The 20087-nt window shown below is 39.1% G+C and overlaps 1 protein-coding gene across 3 annotated transcripts in view; it reads left to right on the top strand.

Moving 5' to 3' along the window:
- ASAP2 (ArfGAP with SH3 domain, ankyrin repeat and PH domain 2) overlaps nt 1-20087 on the top strand; it is a 93715-nt gene that overhangs the window by 65123 nt on the left and 8505 nt on the right. For all 3 annotated transcript variants that reach the window (XM_081329640.1, XM_081329638.1, XM_081329639.1), the window contains exons 13-22: nt 4781-4829; nt 5171-5337; nt 6228-6361; nt 7092-7186; nt 8608-8797; nt 11874-11959; nt 12153-12268; nt 13118-13185; nt 13528-13641; nt 15821-16073. In XM_081329640.1, coding sequence (XP_081185766.1) covers nt 4781-4829; nt 5171-5337; nt 6228-6361; nt 7092-7186; nt 8608-8797; nt 11874-11959; nt 12153-12268; nt 13118-13185; nt 13528-13641; nt 15821-16073 — 1272 coding nt within the window. The remainder of the gene's footprint in view (nt 1-4780; nt 4830-5170; nt 5338-6227; nt 6362-7091; nt 7187-8607; nt 8798-11873; nt 11960-12152; nt 12269-13117; nt 13186-13527; nt 13642-15820; nt 16074-20087) is intronic.

Below are 20087 nucleotides of genomic sequence, written 5' to 3'. Positions count from 1 at the left end.
TGTTGCCACATGATGTGATGGTTTTGCCTTTGCTAAAGGTCTTCAGAAAAAGGGTAGATGGCCACTGAAAATTGTATAGTGAATTTTGCATTGCTGGGAGTTGGATTAGATAACTACTATAATCCTTCCAATCCTATGATCTTCATATATTGCTTTATTCTTTCGCTATATTCTGCTTCATGATATGTAAAGAGAATGACTGTAACTGTCTTTTCTTTAATATTGTTTTTCTGGACTGAAATATTTAGTCAACAGGGTGGGTCCTACAACTGTTTAGGATTATTGCTTGGGTGTTCTTGTTTATTGCATTATTAAACATAAAGTCCTTGCAGTCTGTCTGCTTCCAATAAATGTGCATAAAAAAGGATTTAGCCATAATTTATTTTCTTACCCATCTGAATCTTATTAACTGAAAATCAAGAGTTTACTCTTGGAATTGGAACTATGTCCCTCCCCCTTATTTGATTATGCCTAACATCTTTTTCCAAATTCATTATAACTTCATTACAGATGTTCATTATGAGAGTTATACAGTGCTTCTGGGCATGTGGGGGTATAAACCTAGCACCTATCTGGAAGCCAAAGGAACTGTATTTTTCCCCAGAAACTGCCCGCTCCTCAAAAAAGACATAATTTGTTTAGGAGTGCTAAGATAAATAACATAATCTTTATTGTCACTTTTTACTGTGGGCACAATGGCGCACATCAAAAATGAAATTTAGTTGCCTGCTCTCAAAGTGAGACACATACATGACACCCCCCCAAAACATACTGCATATAACATATGTATAGACCCACACCCCTACATATACATGACAATAAAATATTAAATACTGTCCAACTTGAATATATAATGGAAGCCTGAAAGTTCACAAGGTTAATGCTGTATGGAATGAAAATATGGTTGAATCTGGATGTTCTGCTACGGATACCACGAAGCCTCCTCCCAGAAGGTAACAAGGTAACAAGGTCGTGAAGACGATGTGTAGTGTCCCAGATAATCTTACGGACCCTGTTCAAACAACGCTTCTGTGCTATGTCCTGGATGGGAGGGAGGGAACTGCCAGTGATCCTTTTGGCCATTCTCACCACTCTCTGCACCGCCTTCCTGTCTGAAGCAGTGATGCTTCCAAACCAGACTGTGATGCTGTATGACAGGATGCTCTCAATCATCCCCCTGTAGAAAGTGGTCAGGGCAGGGGAAGGAAGATGTGCTTTTCTCATGCAATGCAGAAAATGCAGGCGCTGCTGTACCCGCTTTACCAGTTTCTCACTGTTGAGCGACCAAGCCAGCCTACTCGTTAGCTGCACACCCAGGAATTTGATGCTGGTAACCATCTCCACAGGTGATGCACAGAAAAGTGTAGCTGTGCCTGCCTTTTCTGAAATCGATAATGATTTCTTTGTTTTTACCGGTATTTAAAACTAGGCTGTTTTCTTTACACCAGTTCACCAACCCCTCAACCTCCTTGCGATAAACTTCCACATCGTCATCATGAAATAAGGCCCACTATAGTACTATGTACTTACCATTACATGTTCTGAAACTTATTTTTTTAAAAATAAAAATAAAATAAAGGTAGTCCTCGAGTTATGATGGTAATTGAGCCTGGCAATTACAGTTGTAAATTGTGATGGTCGTAAAATGATTCACCATATTACTGGATCTGATTTTTCAACCTTTTTCATGGGATTGTTGAGGAATGCCGCAGTTGTTAATTGAACCCATTGTTCGCTCTGTGCATTTTTTACCAGAAAACCCCTGAAAATCACAGTCACATGACCATGGGGCACTGCAAATGACCGTAAATGTGGACCAGTTGTCAAGCACCCAAAATGCAATGTCAGAACTTCAATAAGTACTTTTAACCAGCAACTAGTTATAACCAGCAACTGGTTATAAGTCATTGACTACCTGTATCAATTTACCCCTTTGTTTCCTCAATGAGCTAAAATATTTATCTTATTCCTTGTTCCCTTCCATCCCAACCTATTTCTGTTGATTCCTGAAATTTCCCTCACTGGCTGCAAACATTCTGGTCCTTTGTTACTTGCTGATATCCCTTCTTCTCCTATCACTTGCTTTTTTCGGGGTGGGGATGGATGGAAGATTTATATGAGCTTATCTTTCTGTTATTTAGTGCTTGCGAAACTCCCTTGGTGTTCAGTCACCTTATTTTGCTTTTGCAAGAAATCTTTTTTTCATCCCTACCAAGTGGTTATCAAGAGCAGAGTGCATTATAGGAATCTGTTTGTGAGATGACTTAAGGCATGAATGATGGGAGGACCTCCTGGTCCAGGAAAGGAAATACAGTAGATGCACCTCTGCAAAGTCCCTTTTGCCCACAGCTACCACCTGCTCTTCAAGCAGAGGTGCATCTACTGTATTTCCCTTCCTGGACCACAAGGTCTTCTCATCATTCATGCCTTAGTCATCTCACAGATTCCTATAATGCACTCTGCAACACTACCCTCATTGTGCACACCAGTCTCAAATTGGGAAGAGTGACCCCATCCAAGTTCCAAAGGTAGAAGATCCCTAGGCCCAATGCAGTCAAATATCCACAGCCACTCAGTCTTTGTAGGGTTGAGCTGGCGTCACTTCTTCCCCAGCCAGATCGAGTTTCCAGCTCCTGGCACAGAACCTTGACAGCATTAGGTGGGTCTAAGATGTACGATTGCTCCCTAAAATATTTCAGTTTGTTTTTCAATTGAATTGTACACCTTATACGTTATACTAAAGGTGGAAAAAAAATCCTGAAGGGATTTAGCTTGGTCTGATTTATTTTTTTTGGCATCTCAGAAACCTGGCATTTTAACAGGGGCAGGTAGATTTTTTTTATATCTACTGTGGAATTAGCATATCATCAGCATACTGACCTCATTCAGAAGTTGCATGGAGGTGTTGAGCAAAAGGGGTGAGAATATAAAACCTTGTAGCATCCTGCATGTTGAGAGTCCATGGACTCGCTCTCTCTCCCCCTCTGATAGCATTGACTGAAATCAGTCACAAAGAAAAGAGGACCGCTGCAGCACAATGTCTCCTTTCTCCCAAGTATCAAAGCTGGTACCATAATAAGTGGAAATCAAGGAGCGCAAAGACAGACACCTTATCTACATTCTAGCCTTACTGTAGGACATTATTATTCACCCAGGATCCTCTTTTGCTAAAGCCCAACCACTTTCTCAACAACCTTCTTAAAATGGGAAGGTTGGAGATTAGACAAAAATTGTCCAAGATCATTGGGTCCAATGGCAGCTTCTTGAGGATCCTCTTTCGGGGCCTAGGAGAGCCAGCTTGGTCTAAGTGGTTAAGGCACCAAGCTAGAAGCCAGGAGTTCTAATCCTACCTTAGGCATGAAAGCCAGCTGAGTGACTGATGTGTTGGGGGGAAAATAGGAGTAGTAGTAGTATGTTTCCGCCCCCCCCCCCTTTGCATTGTTTATTTAAAAAATAAGGGATTAAAAGATGCAGTTTCCTTTTGGATTATCCATATGATAGATGTTTGAGTGGAGGATAGATACTGCCAGTGCTTTTTTTGTTAAAAAAAAAAGTGCCGGAACTCACACATGTCATACAACCCACCTTGCCTACCCTACAAGGTTCCATCCAAAAAAGGTGCTGGAACTCCGTTCTGGGCGTTCTATAACGAAAAAAGCCCTGGATCCTGCAAACAATGTTGTTTTTATTGTGTTCTCCACTTATTTAACCCAGATGCTTGATATGGAACTGAGAAATTCATATGTTGGAATTTCTGAAGAGGAATGGGATGTTTAGTTTGCTGGATGTTTGGTATTACTTTAGTTGCAAGACTGGGGACTACCATCCACTGGCAGTCAAGCTTGATAGTAAAAATGGATTTTAAAAAATGTTTTAAGTGAGTTAGAAGGAACTTTTATGAAAAGAAAGGACAGTATATCTGATTTAAACAAATATCCACTTAGTTAAGAAAACCACAGTAATGCCTGGCAAGACAGTTATTGCAAATAACTACAACTAGTCCTCGACTTATGACCACAATTGAGGCCAAGATTTCTGTTGTTAAGTGAGACATTTGTTAAGTGAGTTCTGCCCCATTTTATGACCTTTTTGCCACAGTTGTTAAGTGGATCACTGTAATTTATAAGTTAGTATCCCGGTTGTTAAGTGATTCTGGCTTCCCCATTGACTTTGCTTGTCAGAAAGTCGCAAAAGGGGATCTGGTGACCCTGGGACACTGCAATGGTCATAAGTATGAACCAGTTCCCAAGCATCTGAATTTCGATCACATGATCATGGGGATGCTGCAAAACTGAAAAATGGTCATAAGTCGCCTTTTTCAGTGTGGTTGTAACTTTGAACTGTTGTAAGTCGAGGATTGCCTATATTATGGGAGTGCTTCTTCTTGGACCCAAAATACTCCTGTTCCAGATATATGGGAAACAGGATGGAAAAATAATCAACATGTTATTGAGAATGACTTGTAAAATGTGTACTAATCTGTGTTTATTCTAGCTAATGCTGACTGAGCAAGATTAAAAAGAAAAAATACTTGCTCTTATATATGAAATGGTAGCAGAACAAATTGCCTCCAGATTGCTTAATCCTATACTTGAAGGTTCTGATTAATTTTAATCCTGTTTAACATACAGGGTAGTGATTTAAATACCAATTATGAGATCAGTTTTTAATAAATGGGTCGATTAAGTGTTCATTAAAATATGTAATTTGAATAAATAACATACATATTTATTTGTAAAAATAAATACATAGAACAATGATAAATTTTATTGTTTTATAGATGACAGAACCTATCATTTCCAAGGAGAGGATGAACAGGACTGTCAAATGTAAGTTGCATTAATATTATAGATAGTCCTCATTTTGTGACCTGTATCTCATTCATTAAATGAAGCTGTCACTAACTGAAACTGCAACTGTGCTTATGATCTCATTTCAGAGATATTTCCAGGTTTTATAACATATTTCCTATTTCTCAGTTTCTTTTTATGTGATTTCTAATCCGTCCCTACAAAAGTGACTTGAAAGCAATTTATCTATTCTGTTATTTTATTGGTAGCCTACCCTCAACCTTTGAAAACTTCTGTATTTATTTAAATTTCATTCTGTGAGGATAGTAGCAAACTGTCAGTTCCATTTCACACCATAATATATGTTTTTATTTTTCAAGTTGGATATCTGTACTGCAGAATAGTAAAGAAGAAGCTTTAAATAATGCCTTCAAAGGTGATGATAACACAGGAGAAAACAACATTGTCCAAGAACTGACAAAAGAAATAATATCTGATGTGCAGAGAATGCCTGGAAATGACATGTGTTGTGACTGTGGAGCACAAGGTGACTTTAAAATCTCATAAAATTACTGTCTTTTCCCTTCTTCTGTCTAAGCAGGAAACAGTGGTGAAAACAATGCCTGAATCCCCAGCATGCAGCTCAAGGACTTAGTAAACAAACAAATACTGTAGGATGAAATAGTTTTCTGAGAACTCACGAGACAAGGGCAAACAAGGGTATTTTAGGGAAACGGGATACTTAGGAAAAACTATATAATCTTTGGGGCAGTTTAATTAATATTAAGTTTAAGAATCAGGCAGTGGGGGGAACAGGTTTGATAATCCCTGTTATAAAGGGACGCGGTGGCTCAGTGGGTTAGGATGCTGAGCTTGTCGATCAGATGGTCGACAGTTTGGCGGGTCGAATCCCAAGTGCCGCATAACAGAGTGAGCGCCTGTTACTCGTCCCAGCTTCTGCCAACCTAGCAGTTCGAAAGCACGTAAAAATGCAAGTAGAAAGATAGGGACCACTACGGTGGAAAGGTAACAGCGTTCCGTGCGCCTTTGGCGTCTAGTCATGCCGGCCACATGACCACGGAGACGTCCTCGGACAAGCGCTGGCTCTTCGGCTTTGAAACGGAGATGAGCACCGGCCCCTAGAGTTGGAAACGACTAGCACGCATGTGCGGGGGAACCTTTACCTTTACCTTATTAATTATAATATTGTCAAAAAAAGTAGCATCACCCAGGAAAACTAATTACAAGTAGGCCCTTTGTTGGTATATATAAATTCAAGTACTTCATGATGAAATAGCCCTTACAGAATTTTCATTTCAATGAATAAAACAGTCTAATTGCTGTCAGGAGAACTGAGTTAGAAGTCTCTTGAACAGATGGTTTTAGTACCCAGTCCGACGGTGGAGTGATTGCTGTTAATACCTTTTTCTCTTCTAGATCCAACATGGCTCTCAACAAATTTGGGCATTTTGACTTGCATTGAATGTTCAGGAATACACCGAGAACTTGGTGTTCACTATTCCAGAATGCAGTCACTTACATTAGATGTGCTGGGTACATCTGAATTGCTGGTAAATTAAAAATATTTCTATTAAAAAAACCCTCTGTGAAGGTCAGCATAAGTGTCTTCTATTTTTGTAGGCTTCATCCCATAGCAACCTTCTATCAGAGAGGAAAACATAATAAAGTGGTTTTCCCTACTATAAATCCACTGAATTTCTACTATATAGCTACAGAAGGCTAGAAGAACTGGGAAGAAGAGAAAATCTATTTACGCATATGTTGCAAACCCCCTCAGCTTTTGGATTTAATCCATATAATTAAATGTCACCTTAAAACATCTGCATTACATTAAAATAAACATATTTTCATAAAATGTCATTTTAACAGATAATTGGAGAAAGAGAATGTCTATAGTGCAGGAAAGTCGACTTCCCTCTTTGCAGTAATACAGGTTATATCTGTGGATATCACTCAGTTTTGTAATGATATTATTACGCAAATGATGTAAATTGCAAATGAACTTGGTCCCTTGTGTATAAAGGTCATTTTATTGAGATTTAGAAAACTGAAATTCCACTGTATAGCAGTGCTATTTTCAAATAAACTTGGAGAAGTAATATTGGGCTTTTGTTTAATCTAGCTTGTTTGATTGAAATGTTAAAAAAATACTGCTTGTAAAGTAAAATTTATAGCTGCAGAATTTAAATGTTGAGGTTTTTTGATGCCTCAAATTGAAGGTATTGGGTTTAAGTAGCCACTGGGTTCATTCACACAATTTGTTGACATTTATCTTAATAGCTTGCTAAGAATATCGGGAATGCAGGATTTAATGAGATTATGGAATTTTGTCTGCCAGCAGATGAACTAGTCAAACCCAATCCAAGCAGCGATATGTAAGTATGAAAGATGGAAAGTTCAGAGTGATACATGTGTTGGTTGTGGCTTAATGGGTGAATGAAAGTTAATATGAATTCTGACTTAGTGATTCAAGGGCAATCTCTTAAAAGTAATGTTTCTTTTGGCTCTTCTGGATCTGAAAAGCCAAAAGAGAAAATTGGTCATTTTCAGAGATTTAAGAGGTTGTGTTAATGTCTTTAAGTCATGCAGAGATGAACCAAGAATTGGACCATCTGATCTTACTCCAGCTGCCTTCAAGCCTAACCCCATTTGCAGTCTGAACACAAAAAACTATTTTTAAAAGAAATGTGAAGTTCCTGTGCAATTTCTATAATTATTTACTACTAATTGTCACATGATACTTGTCACAGCTAGTAATAACTATTGGTTAATGGTATAAACCAAAGCCAATAATAACCTCTTCCCCAAGGCAGTATGTAAGATATTAAAATAGCAATTAAGCTCTACTATGAAAACTAATTTGGTAATAAGATTCTGTTAATTGTTGAAAAATTCTGATGTGTCAAGGAGAGGGGGATTCCCCCCCCTAGGAATCTATAAATGGTCACCTGGCAATCTTAAAATCACTTTGGTCCATTTTTTCCCCGACAGAATTTTCTTTTCCACTTTGCAGGTATAGTGTCTTCAAAGTCTGAGCATGCACAGGAGATTGCATGTGTAGGTGGGGAACAGAAAGTCTATTTTAGAAGCAGAATTTTCTTGGATTTTGCCCATGCCAACTGGGATTGGATGATATGCTGAGAGAATTTCCCTTATTCTTGTAGTGACTTCAGCATCCCTTCCACATTCAAAATCAGTTCAGGAGAGTTAAGGAGCTTTCTATAGCAGATTTAGGACACATGGGAAGCTTTAGGGCAGTGTTGTTCGAACTTTGCAGTTTCAAGATGTGTGGATTTCAACTCCCAGAATTCCCTTGCTAGCGTGCAACCATGGGGATTCTGGATTTGTAGCAGATTTTCAGTTAATCCCATGTTAACAGTAAATTGTTAAACTTTCAAGACTTAACAGACTTCAACTAAAAAAGAGCATTGGAGCAATGTTTGTTTTTTTTTTCTAAATTCAGTCTAGAAATCTCCCTTGAATAATTAGGGAATATTTCTGTTGAATTGATTATCAGTTGTTTTAAATAGCTGGGGAAATGAAAATCATTTGTGGGCATTTTTAGCCACATATTTGTATCATTGTTTTACAGCAGATAAATCAATGCTCACAACTACAACACATTCACAGATGTGTCAGAGGAGGAAAAGTCATTACAATGCTGCAAATAAAATCAGTGATGTTTACATGAGCCATTTTTTATTAGAGTTATGAATATCATTATATATTTTGCAGAACCAGTATTTCAGCTGTTCATTGTGCACCATTTTACAGTGTGTGCCATATCTCATTTCAGGAATGCTAGAAAAGATTATATTAACGCCAAATATATTGAAAGAAAATATGCAAGGAAAAAATACACTGACAATGTGACTAAGCTACAAAACCTTTGTGAAGCCGTCAGAGCAAGAGATATTTTTGGACTCGTTCAAGTGTATGCTGACGGGGTGGACCTCACCGAGAAAATTCCATTAGCAAATGGTCATGTATGTAAAGAAACCTTTTGTTAAACACATTTTGAACACCAATGCTCTATTTGTAGAAATTAGATCAGAAGAAGCAAAGAAATAATGGATGGAAACTAATCAAGGAGAAGACCAACCTAGAAGTAAGGAGAATTCTGACAATTAGAACAATTAATCAGTGGAATGACTTGCCTCCAGAGGTTGTGGGTGCTCCAACAGTTTTAAGAAGAGACTGGACAGCCATTTGTCTGAAATGATATAGGGTTTCCTGCTTGAGTGAGGGGTTGGACTAGATGACCTCCAAGGTCCCTTCCAACTCTTATTCTGTTAGGTTTCTAATTTTGCAAATATATTTCACTCACTATCACTCTTTATATGGTAATTTTTAAAAGAATAAAAGAACAGTCCTTCCATTTGTTACTAAGGATTTTAAACAGAAATATGAAAATTAGCACTAACATTAGCACATTGCCTTACATACCACTTCACAGTGCTTTACAGCCCTCTCTAACCAGTTTACAAAGTCAGCATATTGCCCCCAACAATTTGGATCCTCATAATAGAAATATTTTCTCTAGGAGAGGACTGAACACATACTGAAACCTAATCATAAATATTCCTCCCCCCTCCCCAAGAGCATGACAAGTATAACTTTTAAGATCCGACTTTATGGAATGGATGTAGATTCTATGGCACCTTCTCAACGTTGACACCTTCCCGAGTTACTGTTTTGAGCTTCCCTTCCCTTCCCATCTGCAGTAACCGTGTCTCTGATAAGTAAAGATAGGGATTCCTCATACAATGCTGCCTACAGGAAAACTGTAGATACTGCTAAGCAGTTAAGGAACTCAGTTTGGGTGTGTGTGTGTGTAAAATGTATATTGTGTTGATTGAATATATGTGAAAGAATACCATTAACCCTACACCAAGTCTCAGATTAATATAGGAGAATAATAGCACAGTGATACTTATTTCTGTTTGTTTATTCTTGCACTGAAAGAAGATTAATTGGCTAAATAATATTCTGGATTCTGTGTTTTCTGTGGCTACAGCTGAGCAACACCATCACAAAACCTTCTTTGTCCTTTCCTATAAAGATAAGTTATTCAGATGGTAATATCCAACTAACCCTCACTATTCTTATGTGTCCATTATACCCATGCTTTAGTTTAAACAATTCAGCTCATCTAAATTAATTGGGCAGCTTTTAATATTACAATATAAAACAGTGTAAATAATGTTACAGATTATATTATATCCTTCTCCACGTGGGTAATTATCGTGTACACTCCATTGGGTTAGGCATGAATTTTGTTATTTGAATTTAAACTTCAGCTAATCCAAAGTTTTAAGAACCATTAGTGCAATTTTGTGAACAAGCCTGTATAGAAAACATTTCCAAACATTGTTTTATATATCAGGAAAAATGAATACACAAATGTGTATATCCTGTCTTGGGAGAAATGAGAATGAAAGTGCATACTAATTTTTGCCTGGGCTTTGAAGTAATATTCTGACCGTTTATAGAATGGGATAGAAATAATAATAATAATAATAATAATAATAATAATAATAATAATAATAATAATAATAACAACAACAACAACAACAACAACAACAACAACAACAACAACAACAACTTTATTTATATACTGCCCTTCTCCCGAAGGACTCAGGGCGGTGAACAGGGCAGATATATAAAAAATACAAAAATACAAAAGTTAAAAGAAAATTAAACATATGCCCAACTAAAAACAGTAAATACATATATTAAAAATGACAATAAAAACCCAACCTATCCCCCATCAGGCCAGGCCGGCTTGTTCGAATAAGAATGTCTTCAGATCGCGACGGAAGGAGCGAAGGTCGGACGCCATCCGGAGCTCAACCGGCAACCGATTCCATAGCTCCGGGGCGCCCACAGAGAAGGACCTCCCCCTGGGGGCCACCAATCGACATTTTCTGATCGGTGGCACCCTGAGGAGGCCCTCTCTGTGGGAGCGCACAGGGCGGAGGGAAGTTGATGTTGAAGGGCAGAATGTATTCTAGATGGAACATGACTAATCTTGGCCACCCTAATGTTTGCCCTGATCTTGAAATGTTGAGATGATCTGGAATATTAATAGTATAGGATTATGATTCATTAAATTTGTTAATTAATTATCCTCAACCAGAGGATCCCAACTCTTCCTAGCACCACTATCCTTTTCAGTCAGTTTAAAGGTCCTTCCTTGCATCTTGCATACTATCTTGCATATCACTATGTCATGCATAGTGATTAATCAGTTTTCTTGTTTTTCAATCCAAACTATCCAGTTAACTTATGTCCACTTATTATATTTTTATCCCTATGAGGTGGGTGGGGCTGAGAGAGAGTAACTGGTCCAAAGTCCCGCAGCTGGCTTCCATGTCTAAAGGAGGACTAGAACTCACCATCTCCTGGTTTCTAGGTAGACACTGTCACCACTATACCAAACTGGTTCTCATATACACTGTTGTGATAATTGGGTGAAATCTCTTTTTTGTTTAGCTTACAAATCAAACACTACTTTCTAGCACCACCATTTAATTTATAAATTGAGCCTTGCTAGTTCTCGGCCTAGATCACATTTAGGTAGCAGAGATGGCATTTTTAAAAAATGTGATTGTGGAAAACCTGACCGTCAACTTCTGTTAATAAAATCCTTTAGAGCAGGGGTGTCAAACTCGCAACATCACATGACATATCGCGACTTTTTCTCCATTGCCGGCAATGGGGTGGGTGTGGTTTCGGTATAATGCATCTGGCCCGCAGGCCGGCAGTTTGACAGCCCTGCTTTAGAGCAAAATAAGAATTCCTGAGATCAAGCGGCTTATCCTCTAAAATAGACCCAGGGTAACACAAAGGAAACTAAGTAGAGGATGCCTCCTAATTTTGCATTATCTCCTTGATTTTGGCCCCTGTACTCAAATCTGGCTTTCAAATAATTCTGAAAGCTAAATTTGAGTACAGTGGCCAAAACTGTATGGTTCAACAATAAACCATAGACTCAAAACTTATTTTTAAAAATGTTTTGCTTGGTATTGGTTAGAAGACTTATTTATTTATTTATTTCAGGAACAAGATGAAACTGCCCTTCATCTTGCAGTGCGATCGGTAGATCGGACTTCACTTCACATAGTTGACTTCTTGGTACAGAACAGGTGGGCCATTCATGACTAAACACTTGTTTGCATATCGGTTTCATTACTCAAAAATGAAGAAAGGACCCTTTCAGTAAACACTGTTGTTAAGTTTGATGGAAACAACTGTCTAAATAACTCAAACCAAGCAAGCTTTGGAGAACCTTCTATACTATTTGTGCCAAATAAGTTTGTTCTTTCTTCTCTTGTGCAGTGGCAATCTTGACAAGCAGACGTGTAAAGGCAGCACAGCTCTGCATTACTGCTGCTTAACAGATAATGTGGAGTGCCTCAAACTGCTTCTGAGAGGGAAGGCTTCAATTGAAATAGGTAAAGAGAAAAAGGAGTACTCTTTGGTGTTAGGAACATAAAGGTCTGAGGTAAATTTGTTGCTGTTTATGTTCTCTTTCTAATACATTCTCTAAATCAGGGCTTTTCAACCAGTGGTACAGGTACCGCCTGTGGTACATTGGCACCTGGCAGGTGGTACACGACCATCCTAGAAAAGTGGTAGCGGGGGAGGGGAATGAGCTGAACCGGTAGCAGCACCGTACAAGCCTAAGCGAGAGATGGCTGGAGCTAGGCGACTGGTGGTACTCGGATGCTGCCATATCCTAAAAGTGGCACAGTGGGTGAAAAGGTTGAAAAGCCCTGCTCTAAATCATACACACATAAACACACAGGAACACACATAAATATGTATTTTTGAGCCATATTCTAAATTTATAGAAAATTTGAACTCGTAAGTCAATGGTTATAAAAATAACGGTTTTACGTGGCCTCATACCCAATGTCACAGGAATCAGATGGCAATATATGACTATAAAGTGAGAAAAATGTTCAATTCACTATCTTATTTTGTAATGTGGATGCTCTGTACTAAACCTGAATGAGTCCCATGGGTAAGTTAACTCCCCACCCCCCAATGTCCCAGCATATGTCTTGTAGTTTGATTCCCTTAATCTTCATCCAATATGACCTCTGATATACTGTAAGAGGGGCATCCCAAAATATATGGAGCCACCATATTAAAGAAAGCAAGTTAAAATATGTAGCAACTAATATGTTTGTCTTTGGCTGGATTGTTCCTAATGATATTTTCACTTTGTAAGCTACTTATACTGTATTTTTAGTAACATAAAGTTGCATAAACCAACTTTTCCTTTCATTGATTTATAGCAAATGAAGCTGGAGAAACACCACTTGATATTGCTAAACGGTTAAAGCATGCACACTGTGAAGAGCTGGTAAGAATTTGATTTATATATAATGTATAGCCTGTTCTTCCTTACATTAGCTGAAGTGGCACATGATGTGTAAACTATTATATCTTTGGACAATACCTTCCCTATATACACAACCATATCTGAAGGTAGTGCATTTGAATTACAATACAGTAATTAGTGTCACATAATGGTATTTAAATAACATTATTGTGGGTCCCTCAATGGGATGTTTTTTATTTGCTCTATAAATAAAACTTCACATTCAAAACTTTTATAAAATTCTTCAAATATCTTCTACATAATTTTCCACTTAAAAAAAGAAAGGGATAGAAAGTTGCCTAAATCCTGATTTTGGTTCTTTAGCTTACTCAGGCTCTGGCTGGAAGGCTTAATTCTCATGTCCATGTAGAATATGAATGGCGGTTACTTCATGAAGACTTGGATGAAAGTGACGATGACGTGGATGAAAAACTGCAGGTATGCATTCGAATACCGTGTGATTTGATTGAAGCATGCGTAAATACCTCTAATTTCCCAGGTAATAGGCCACAGGTAGTTCTCAACTTATGGCCACAATTGAGCCCTACATATTCATTGTTAAGCAAGAGAGTTGTTAAGTGAGACATTGCCCCATTTTACGACCTTTCTTGCCACACTTGTTAAGTGAATCACTACAGTTGTTAAGTTAATAACACAGTTACTAAGTGAATCTGTCTTCCCCATGGACTTTGCTTGTCAGAAGGTTGCAAAAGATGATCACATAATCCTGGGACACTGCAACCATGATGAAAACATGCCAGTCACCAAGCATCTAAATTTTAATCATGTAACCCTGGGGATGCTGTAATGGTTGTAAGTGTGAGAAACAGTCATAAATCACTTTTTTTAGTGCTGTTGTAACTTCAAACAGTCACTAAATTAACGGCTGTAAATTGAGGATTACCTGTATTATGAATGAGACAGGCGAAAAAGGAATAAATAAGACGCAAGCAATTTTTCCTGTCCATTACACATGAGTGGCCGCTGTCCAAAATTATGATACAGTCACAGAATCACCAATTGCAGCTGTGGTTGGTATATCATTCACCAGGCTCCCATTTATCACATTAAGGGCTGTTAATACACAACTTTGAATGCATGATTGAATGTTACCAGCTTCATTTGCCTTATGCCACAACAGTTCTGTACTTATAGCATAGACACAAAATTGAAATTAGCTACTCTAATATATAAGATGTTCGATTTATTAACATTAATAAATGTATCACCTTTTGTTTAGTCTTTGTATTATTGTTGCATTTGTATCATACTTATTCTTCTGAACTAAAAAAATAACTTGCAAAGAGATTTCCCTTTGTAGGTTGGGCCGAGACAGCAACTGTCCTAAAACCACCCAATGAATTTCTTGTTGAGAGAGGACTTGATTGTGGGTCCTTTTCATTCAAACTCCCCAGTTCAACTCCAACCGTAATTCAAACTATCACAATTTAAATCTATGCCTGCCTGAAATGTCTATTCAAAAAAACAAACAAACAATAGTCTTCAAGGCAGAGATAAGTCACCTGTCACCCTCCAGTTGTTTGGCTGCAGGTTTGTCATCACTGCCTTAGACATGCGCTCCTTTTTTCCATCCTTGTGTACTGGTTTTCTTTCACTCACACACGTTATAAAGGTTTCTGCTTTATTTGTAATTGGGATAAGTTGGGGAAAAAAATAAGAGAGGTGAATTATATTTTGAATTATATCCACTTGGAACGAGGGTGGACAGTTTTCTCAAGGGACCATATGAGAAACTGGGACTGTGGTGGAGGGCTGAACCAATTTGGCTGTGAAGGTGTACACACGTGCACATACGTGAATATTTTAAAAAGCAGTCAGCTTCAAAATAAAAGCAATGCAGTTGCATTGCATTTATTTATTTATTTGATTTGTATACCGCCCTTCTCCCCAAGGACTCAGGGCGGTGAACAGTGACATAAATATCAAAATGCACAAATACAGAAATTGAAAATAAATTAAACCTTAATGCCCATATTTACACGTGATTTCTAATTTCCGACTGATCTCATGCAGAAGAGACAGGGATAGCCCAAGGGCTGAATGTGATTTAAGGCCATAAAATGCCCAGGTCTAGCTTGAAATAATCCTTGGATAACTGTACAGGTAGTCCTCAACTTAAGACCACAATTGAACCCAACATTTCTGTCGTTAAGTGAGACATTGCCCCATTTTATGACCTTTCTTGCCACCGTTGGTAAGTGATTCGCTGCAGCTCATAAGTTAGTAGCCCGGTTCTTAAGTAAACTTGGTTTGCCCATTGACTTTGCTTGTCAGAAGGTCACAAAAAGGGATCACGTGACCTTGGGACACAGCAACACTCGTAAATATGAACCAGTTACCAAGCTGCTGAATTTTGGTCACATGACCGTGGGAATGCTGAAAAGGTGGTAACTTGAAAAACGGTCATAAATCACATTTTTTTCCCATTGCGGTCGTAACTTTGAACGGTCACTAAACGAACTGTTGTAAGTTGGGGACTACTAGTATTTAAAACTAACGTCTTAGTTACCGTACTGTGAAAGGATGCCAAATCTCCAATACTTCCTGTCCAAATATTTGACAATAGGGCTCTCTTTTGGATTCTTCTTTTTTACAGCAAGCCAGCCCCAGTCGAAGAGAGGACAGACCCGTAAGTTTCTATCAGCTAGGATCAAGCCAGCTTCAGCCTAATGTCGCCTCTCTGGCAAGAGATGCTGCCAACGTAGCCAAGGACAAGCAGAGAGGTTTTATGCCAAGCCTATTGCAAAACGAGACCTACGGAGCCGTCCTCAGTAGCAGCCCACCTCCCCTTCAGCCGGCAGCACCTGTTACCAATGCCCCTCCCTTGCCGCCCAGGAATATTGGGAAAGGTACTAACGCTCTCGTATTTTACAAGATGAGGAACTGCAGGAAACCGTTCGGTTCTTTTTTTCCCCCCCTTTGAAGATGTGGGGTTTTGTTAATTTGTCCAAATAAACGTTCAGATATACATTGCTTCCTTTTAACTTGGCATTAAACTACTCTGAATAATCAGAATAGATAGGAGGGGGGAAAAGTATGCCGAAATTAAATGCTATATTAGAATTGGGGCCTAATTTTTGAAAAAAGCTTCAGACAGTAAAAGCAAACATACAGTACCATGTTTCTCTGAAAATAAGACCTGGTCTTTTTTCTTTTTACCTCCAAAAGAAGCACCAGGTCTTATTTTTGGAGGGTATTTTTTTTCCATGGTCTTGCCTCACAGCAGTGGCACCGACAGCTCCACCCAGCTGGCCCACTTCTTCTGCGGCCAAAGGAAATGCCTCTGTAGCTGAGAATGGAGCTCGGGCCTGCATTTCGCCATCAGAGGCCTTCCGGAGAGGCCTCTGCAGCCGAGAACCAAGCTGTGGATTGGATCCATAGCTCAGTTCTCGGCTGCAGAGCCCTTCTGGGTGGGTGCCGCAGAAGTAATGGGCCGGCGAGAAAGGCCTGGCTGCAATGGTAAGCAGGTGCAGGGCGCCTGGGGCAGCTCCCCCACCACTACCACCACCGCAGCTTGATTTTTAAGCATGCGCCTCCCCCCAAAACTATTTTGGGGGTAGGGTTTATATTAGGCCCACCCACCCACCCCCCAAAACCAAGCTAGGGCTTATTTTCAAGGTAGGTCTTACTTTTGGAGAAACGCTGTAGTAAAGTTTTTATTAGGATCTATTACATGGGATTTCTAATTTATATCTTCAACAAGCGGTTCCATTAATTGTGCTGTTTGAAGATGCAAATGAATGTAAAAAGCCAGAACTAAATTCCATCAACAATTCAAATATTGACATCATTTCTCAATGTAGGAATTTGGGTTCACTGGCTGTGAACAACAACTCTGTGCTAAAGTAGGACATTTGATCTACCATTTATTTCATATTGATTTAAATGTCCAAATTGCTATCTGCTGTGTAAATGACTTCTTTTTGGAAATAAATGTCCGCTTTGCAGCTTGCAAAACTATACTGTTCTAATTATCCTCAAATTTCAATTTCTCTAATTGGGCCTTGTGACAAATTCTGCAGTTCTGACCTTGTAGTAATTAACAGGAGATATTATTTTCTGCAATATGTGGCTTGTGCTTAAGAGAGCCTCCCTAATTTAGTGGTTATCTTTGATAGTTTAAGTGCATCAGTTGTACAAAGAATCACGGAAAAATGTTTGTCCGCTTTGGAAATAATATTCTAGATTTGGTCAAAAGCTCAATGGAAGAAGTAGAAACTGAACAGAGAAGAAAAGAAGCAAGAAGGAAAAAAAGAATTTTCACTCCCTACAAGCTGGAACTATTCCACATAATGGATTACATCTGATTTTCAACATGGATTTACAGTATTGCCTAATTTATGAATAAGAGCAATCAGATTTCAACCTTTTGTCAAGATCTTCCTTTTGGTTCAGTGTTTTATTCTAGAAATGAGATGAAATGAATTCAGTTTAAAATCTAATAGTACAAGAAAAATTTAATAGCTGAAAAAAATCTAAAGGTCACTTTCAATTTTTCCCTTGGAGGGCTTTGTGTGCTTTCTGTTTTTCTGCCAAGGATATGCACTCAGATGAGGACCCAGATTGTTGGGGGCAATTAAGCTGACTTTGTAATAATGCCGCTTGGGGTGTGTTGTGAAAGCCCTAATAAGCAGGCATATATATAGAATGAAGGCTACTGCTAAGCTTGTAAGCCGCCCTGAGTCTTCGGAGAAGGGCGGGATATAAATGGAATTAAAATTTTAAAAAAAATAAAACTAAAAAAATATCTTCTTCCTCTTCTTCACAACAGCTGAGCATATACAGGTAGTCCTCCACTTACAACCTCAGTTGAGCCTAAAATTTCCATTGCTAAGCAAGACAGTTTTTAAGTGAGTTTTGCCCCGTTTTATGATCTTTCTTGTCACAGTTAGGGGAATCACTGCAGTTGTTAAATTAGCAACGGAGCTGTTAACTGAATCTGGCTTCCCCATCGTCAGAAGATCGCAAAAGGTGATCACATGACTCCAGGAAACTGCAGCAGTGATAAATACATGCCAAGCATCCAAATTTTGATTACATGACCATGGATATGGTGTAATAGTCGTAAGTGTTAACAATGATTATAAGTCATTTTTTTCAGTGCTGTCGTAACTTCAAATGATCACTAAACAAATGGTTGTAAGTTGAGGCCTACATGTAAATCAAGTGTTCGGTGTATAAAAAGTGTGTCTAATCCTTAACTTGAGGAATGTCAGAGGTCTTAAGGGTATCAAGATCACGGCTGTCTCTTTCCACTGATGGAGTAGAAGTTATGTGTGCTCTGTGTTTGTGTGTGTCACTGCAAGGGATGAGCTTGGGAAACATATTCCATCCTCTATATCACGGGCGTCAAACTCGCCGTGACGCGTCACGACGTATCGCAACTTTTTTCACATTGCCAGAGCTGGGGTGGGCGGGGCCTCGGCACGAGGCAACCGGCCCGCAAGCCGGCAGTTTGAGACCCCTGCTCTATATCAACAATCCCCAGCCTTTCTGGCTCTGCGGACTGGTAGTGGCGGCGGTGGTGGGGAGAGGGAATGGTTACGCCCAAGCAGTGGGTGTGCGAGCATGCCTCTTGCGCAAATTAAGCTTCGCCCGCTGCTTGTGCATCCCAGTTTTCAAAGGGCTACAGCCCGGGGGTTGGGTGCCCCTGTTCTACATGTAGGTTGCTTGTGAGCAGTAGCAACATCCCTTAGCTGACTGACGTGGAAAGTGTTTCCAAGGCTGCTGGCGACGTGCCTCTCTGTTTTGCAGTTTTTAACATTTTTTCCCTGCCCTTCCTTCAAGAGAATATTGTCGCCAAATCATATGACAACTATTCTGCTAAAATGAGGATTTTGCAATTGTTCTGCTTATTGAAGACTTAAAAGCAGGGGACGGTAAAGCACTTTGAAAATTGAATTACCTTTCAGAGGTGTGGGCATTTTGAAACAAATGGATGATTGATGTAAGTGGGTTTTTTTTTTCTTAGCTCTTGTTTCTTCTTCAGAAACAACAACAAAAAAAAGTTGGCATGGCAGAACATCCAACTTGTTGAATGGAGGATGCTGATACAACAGGGTGAGGAAGTTGTGCCCATTTACGCACAGGAAGCTATTTCCTGTAGTGCCATCCAATTCAGCCAAAGGAGAGGGATCCTAGAGTTTGTGATATAACAGCACTGAGTCCACCTCCCTGTCAGAGAATATAGTGCTGTACCTCTAGGAGCAAACTTTACATTAATTAATCTTTTGAGAGGACAGATAACTAAAGTGAAGTCGCAGCATTTAAGGATGTAGAGGCCCAGCTAAGATCAGCTTGGGTGTTCCATTCCTTTTTGTGTGATTTACCCAGGATATGCTCTCAAGCTAAATAGGTCCTATCAGCAAAGGTGGCTGCTGCTTTTGCTCCTCATTAGCTAACAAACTGCAGCTCTCCTCGCTATTTCTCCTGCTTTTTGAAATCCAATTATTGCAATTCAGGGGTTATCAGCGAAATACTTCTTGGCTATAGTTACATCATCAGGAAAGAAGTGATTCATCAATTAACATATATAACACTCCTTGCCCCACCTCACCAACTGTGACATGATCAGAAATCCCTAAGATAACTAATCAGAAACATAATAGTTGTTTGATTCGCCAGTTCATTTCCTCATCTGTCATCTAGGTGGGGAAAAAAATTATGGGAAGTGGGAGCAACTATCATTGCTTTGTCTGCCATCATATCATATCGGAAGGTTTAAAAGTTCCAGCTCGTCAACTGGGATAAGAGAAAAAGTTGTATTCCCTGCACATCCTAATTCAATTGCCTGGTTTATCCGTTTCCTTAAACAGCGTGATTTATATTACCAGCTGAATCAGCTAAAACTGCACGAACGCATC

This window comes from Vipera berus (assembly GCF_964194415.1).
Source record: "Vipera berus genome assembly, chromosome: 1".
NCBI classification, from domain to species: domain Eukaryota; kingdom Metazoa; phylum Chordata; class Lepidosauria; order Squamata; family Viperidae; genus Vipera; species Vipera berus.
The sequence above is the reverse complement of the archived record's forward strand: the minus strand, read 5'-3'. Positions and strand labels throughout refer to the sequence as shown.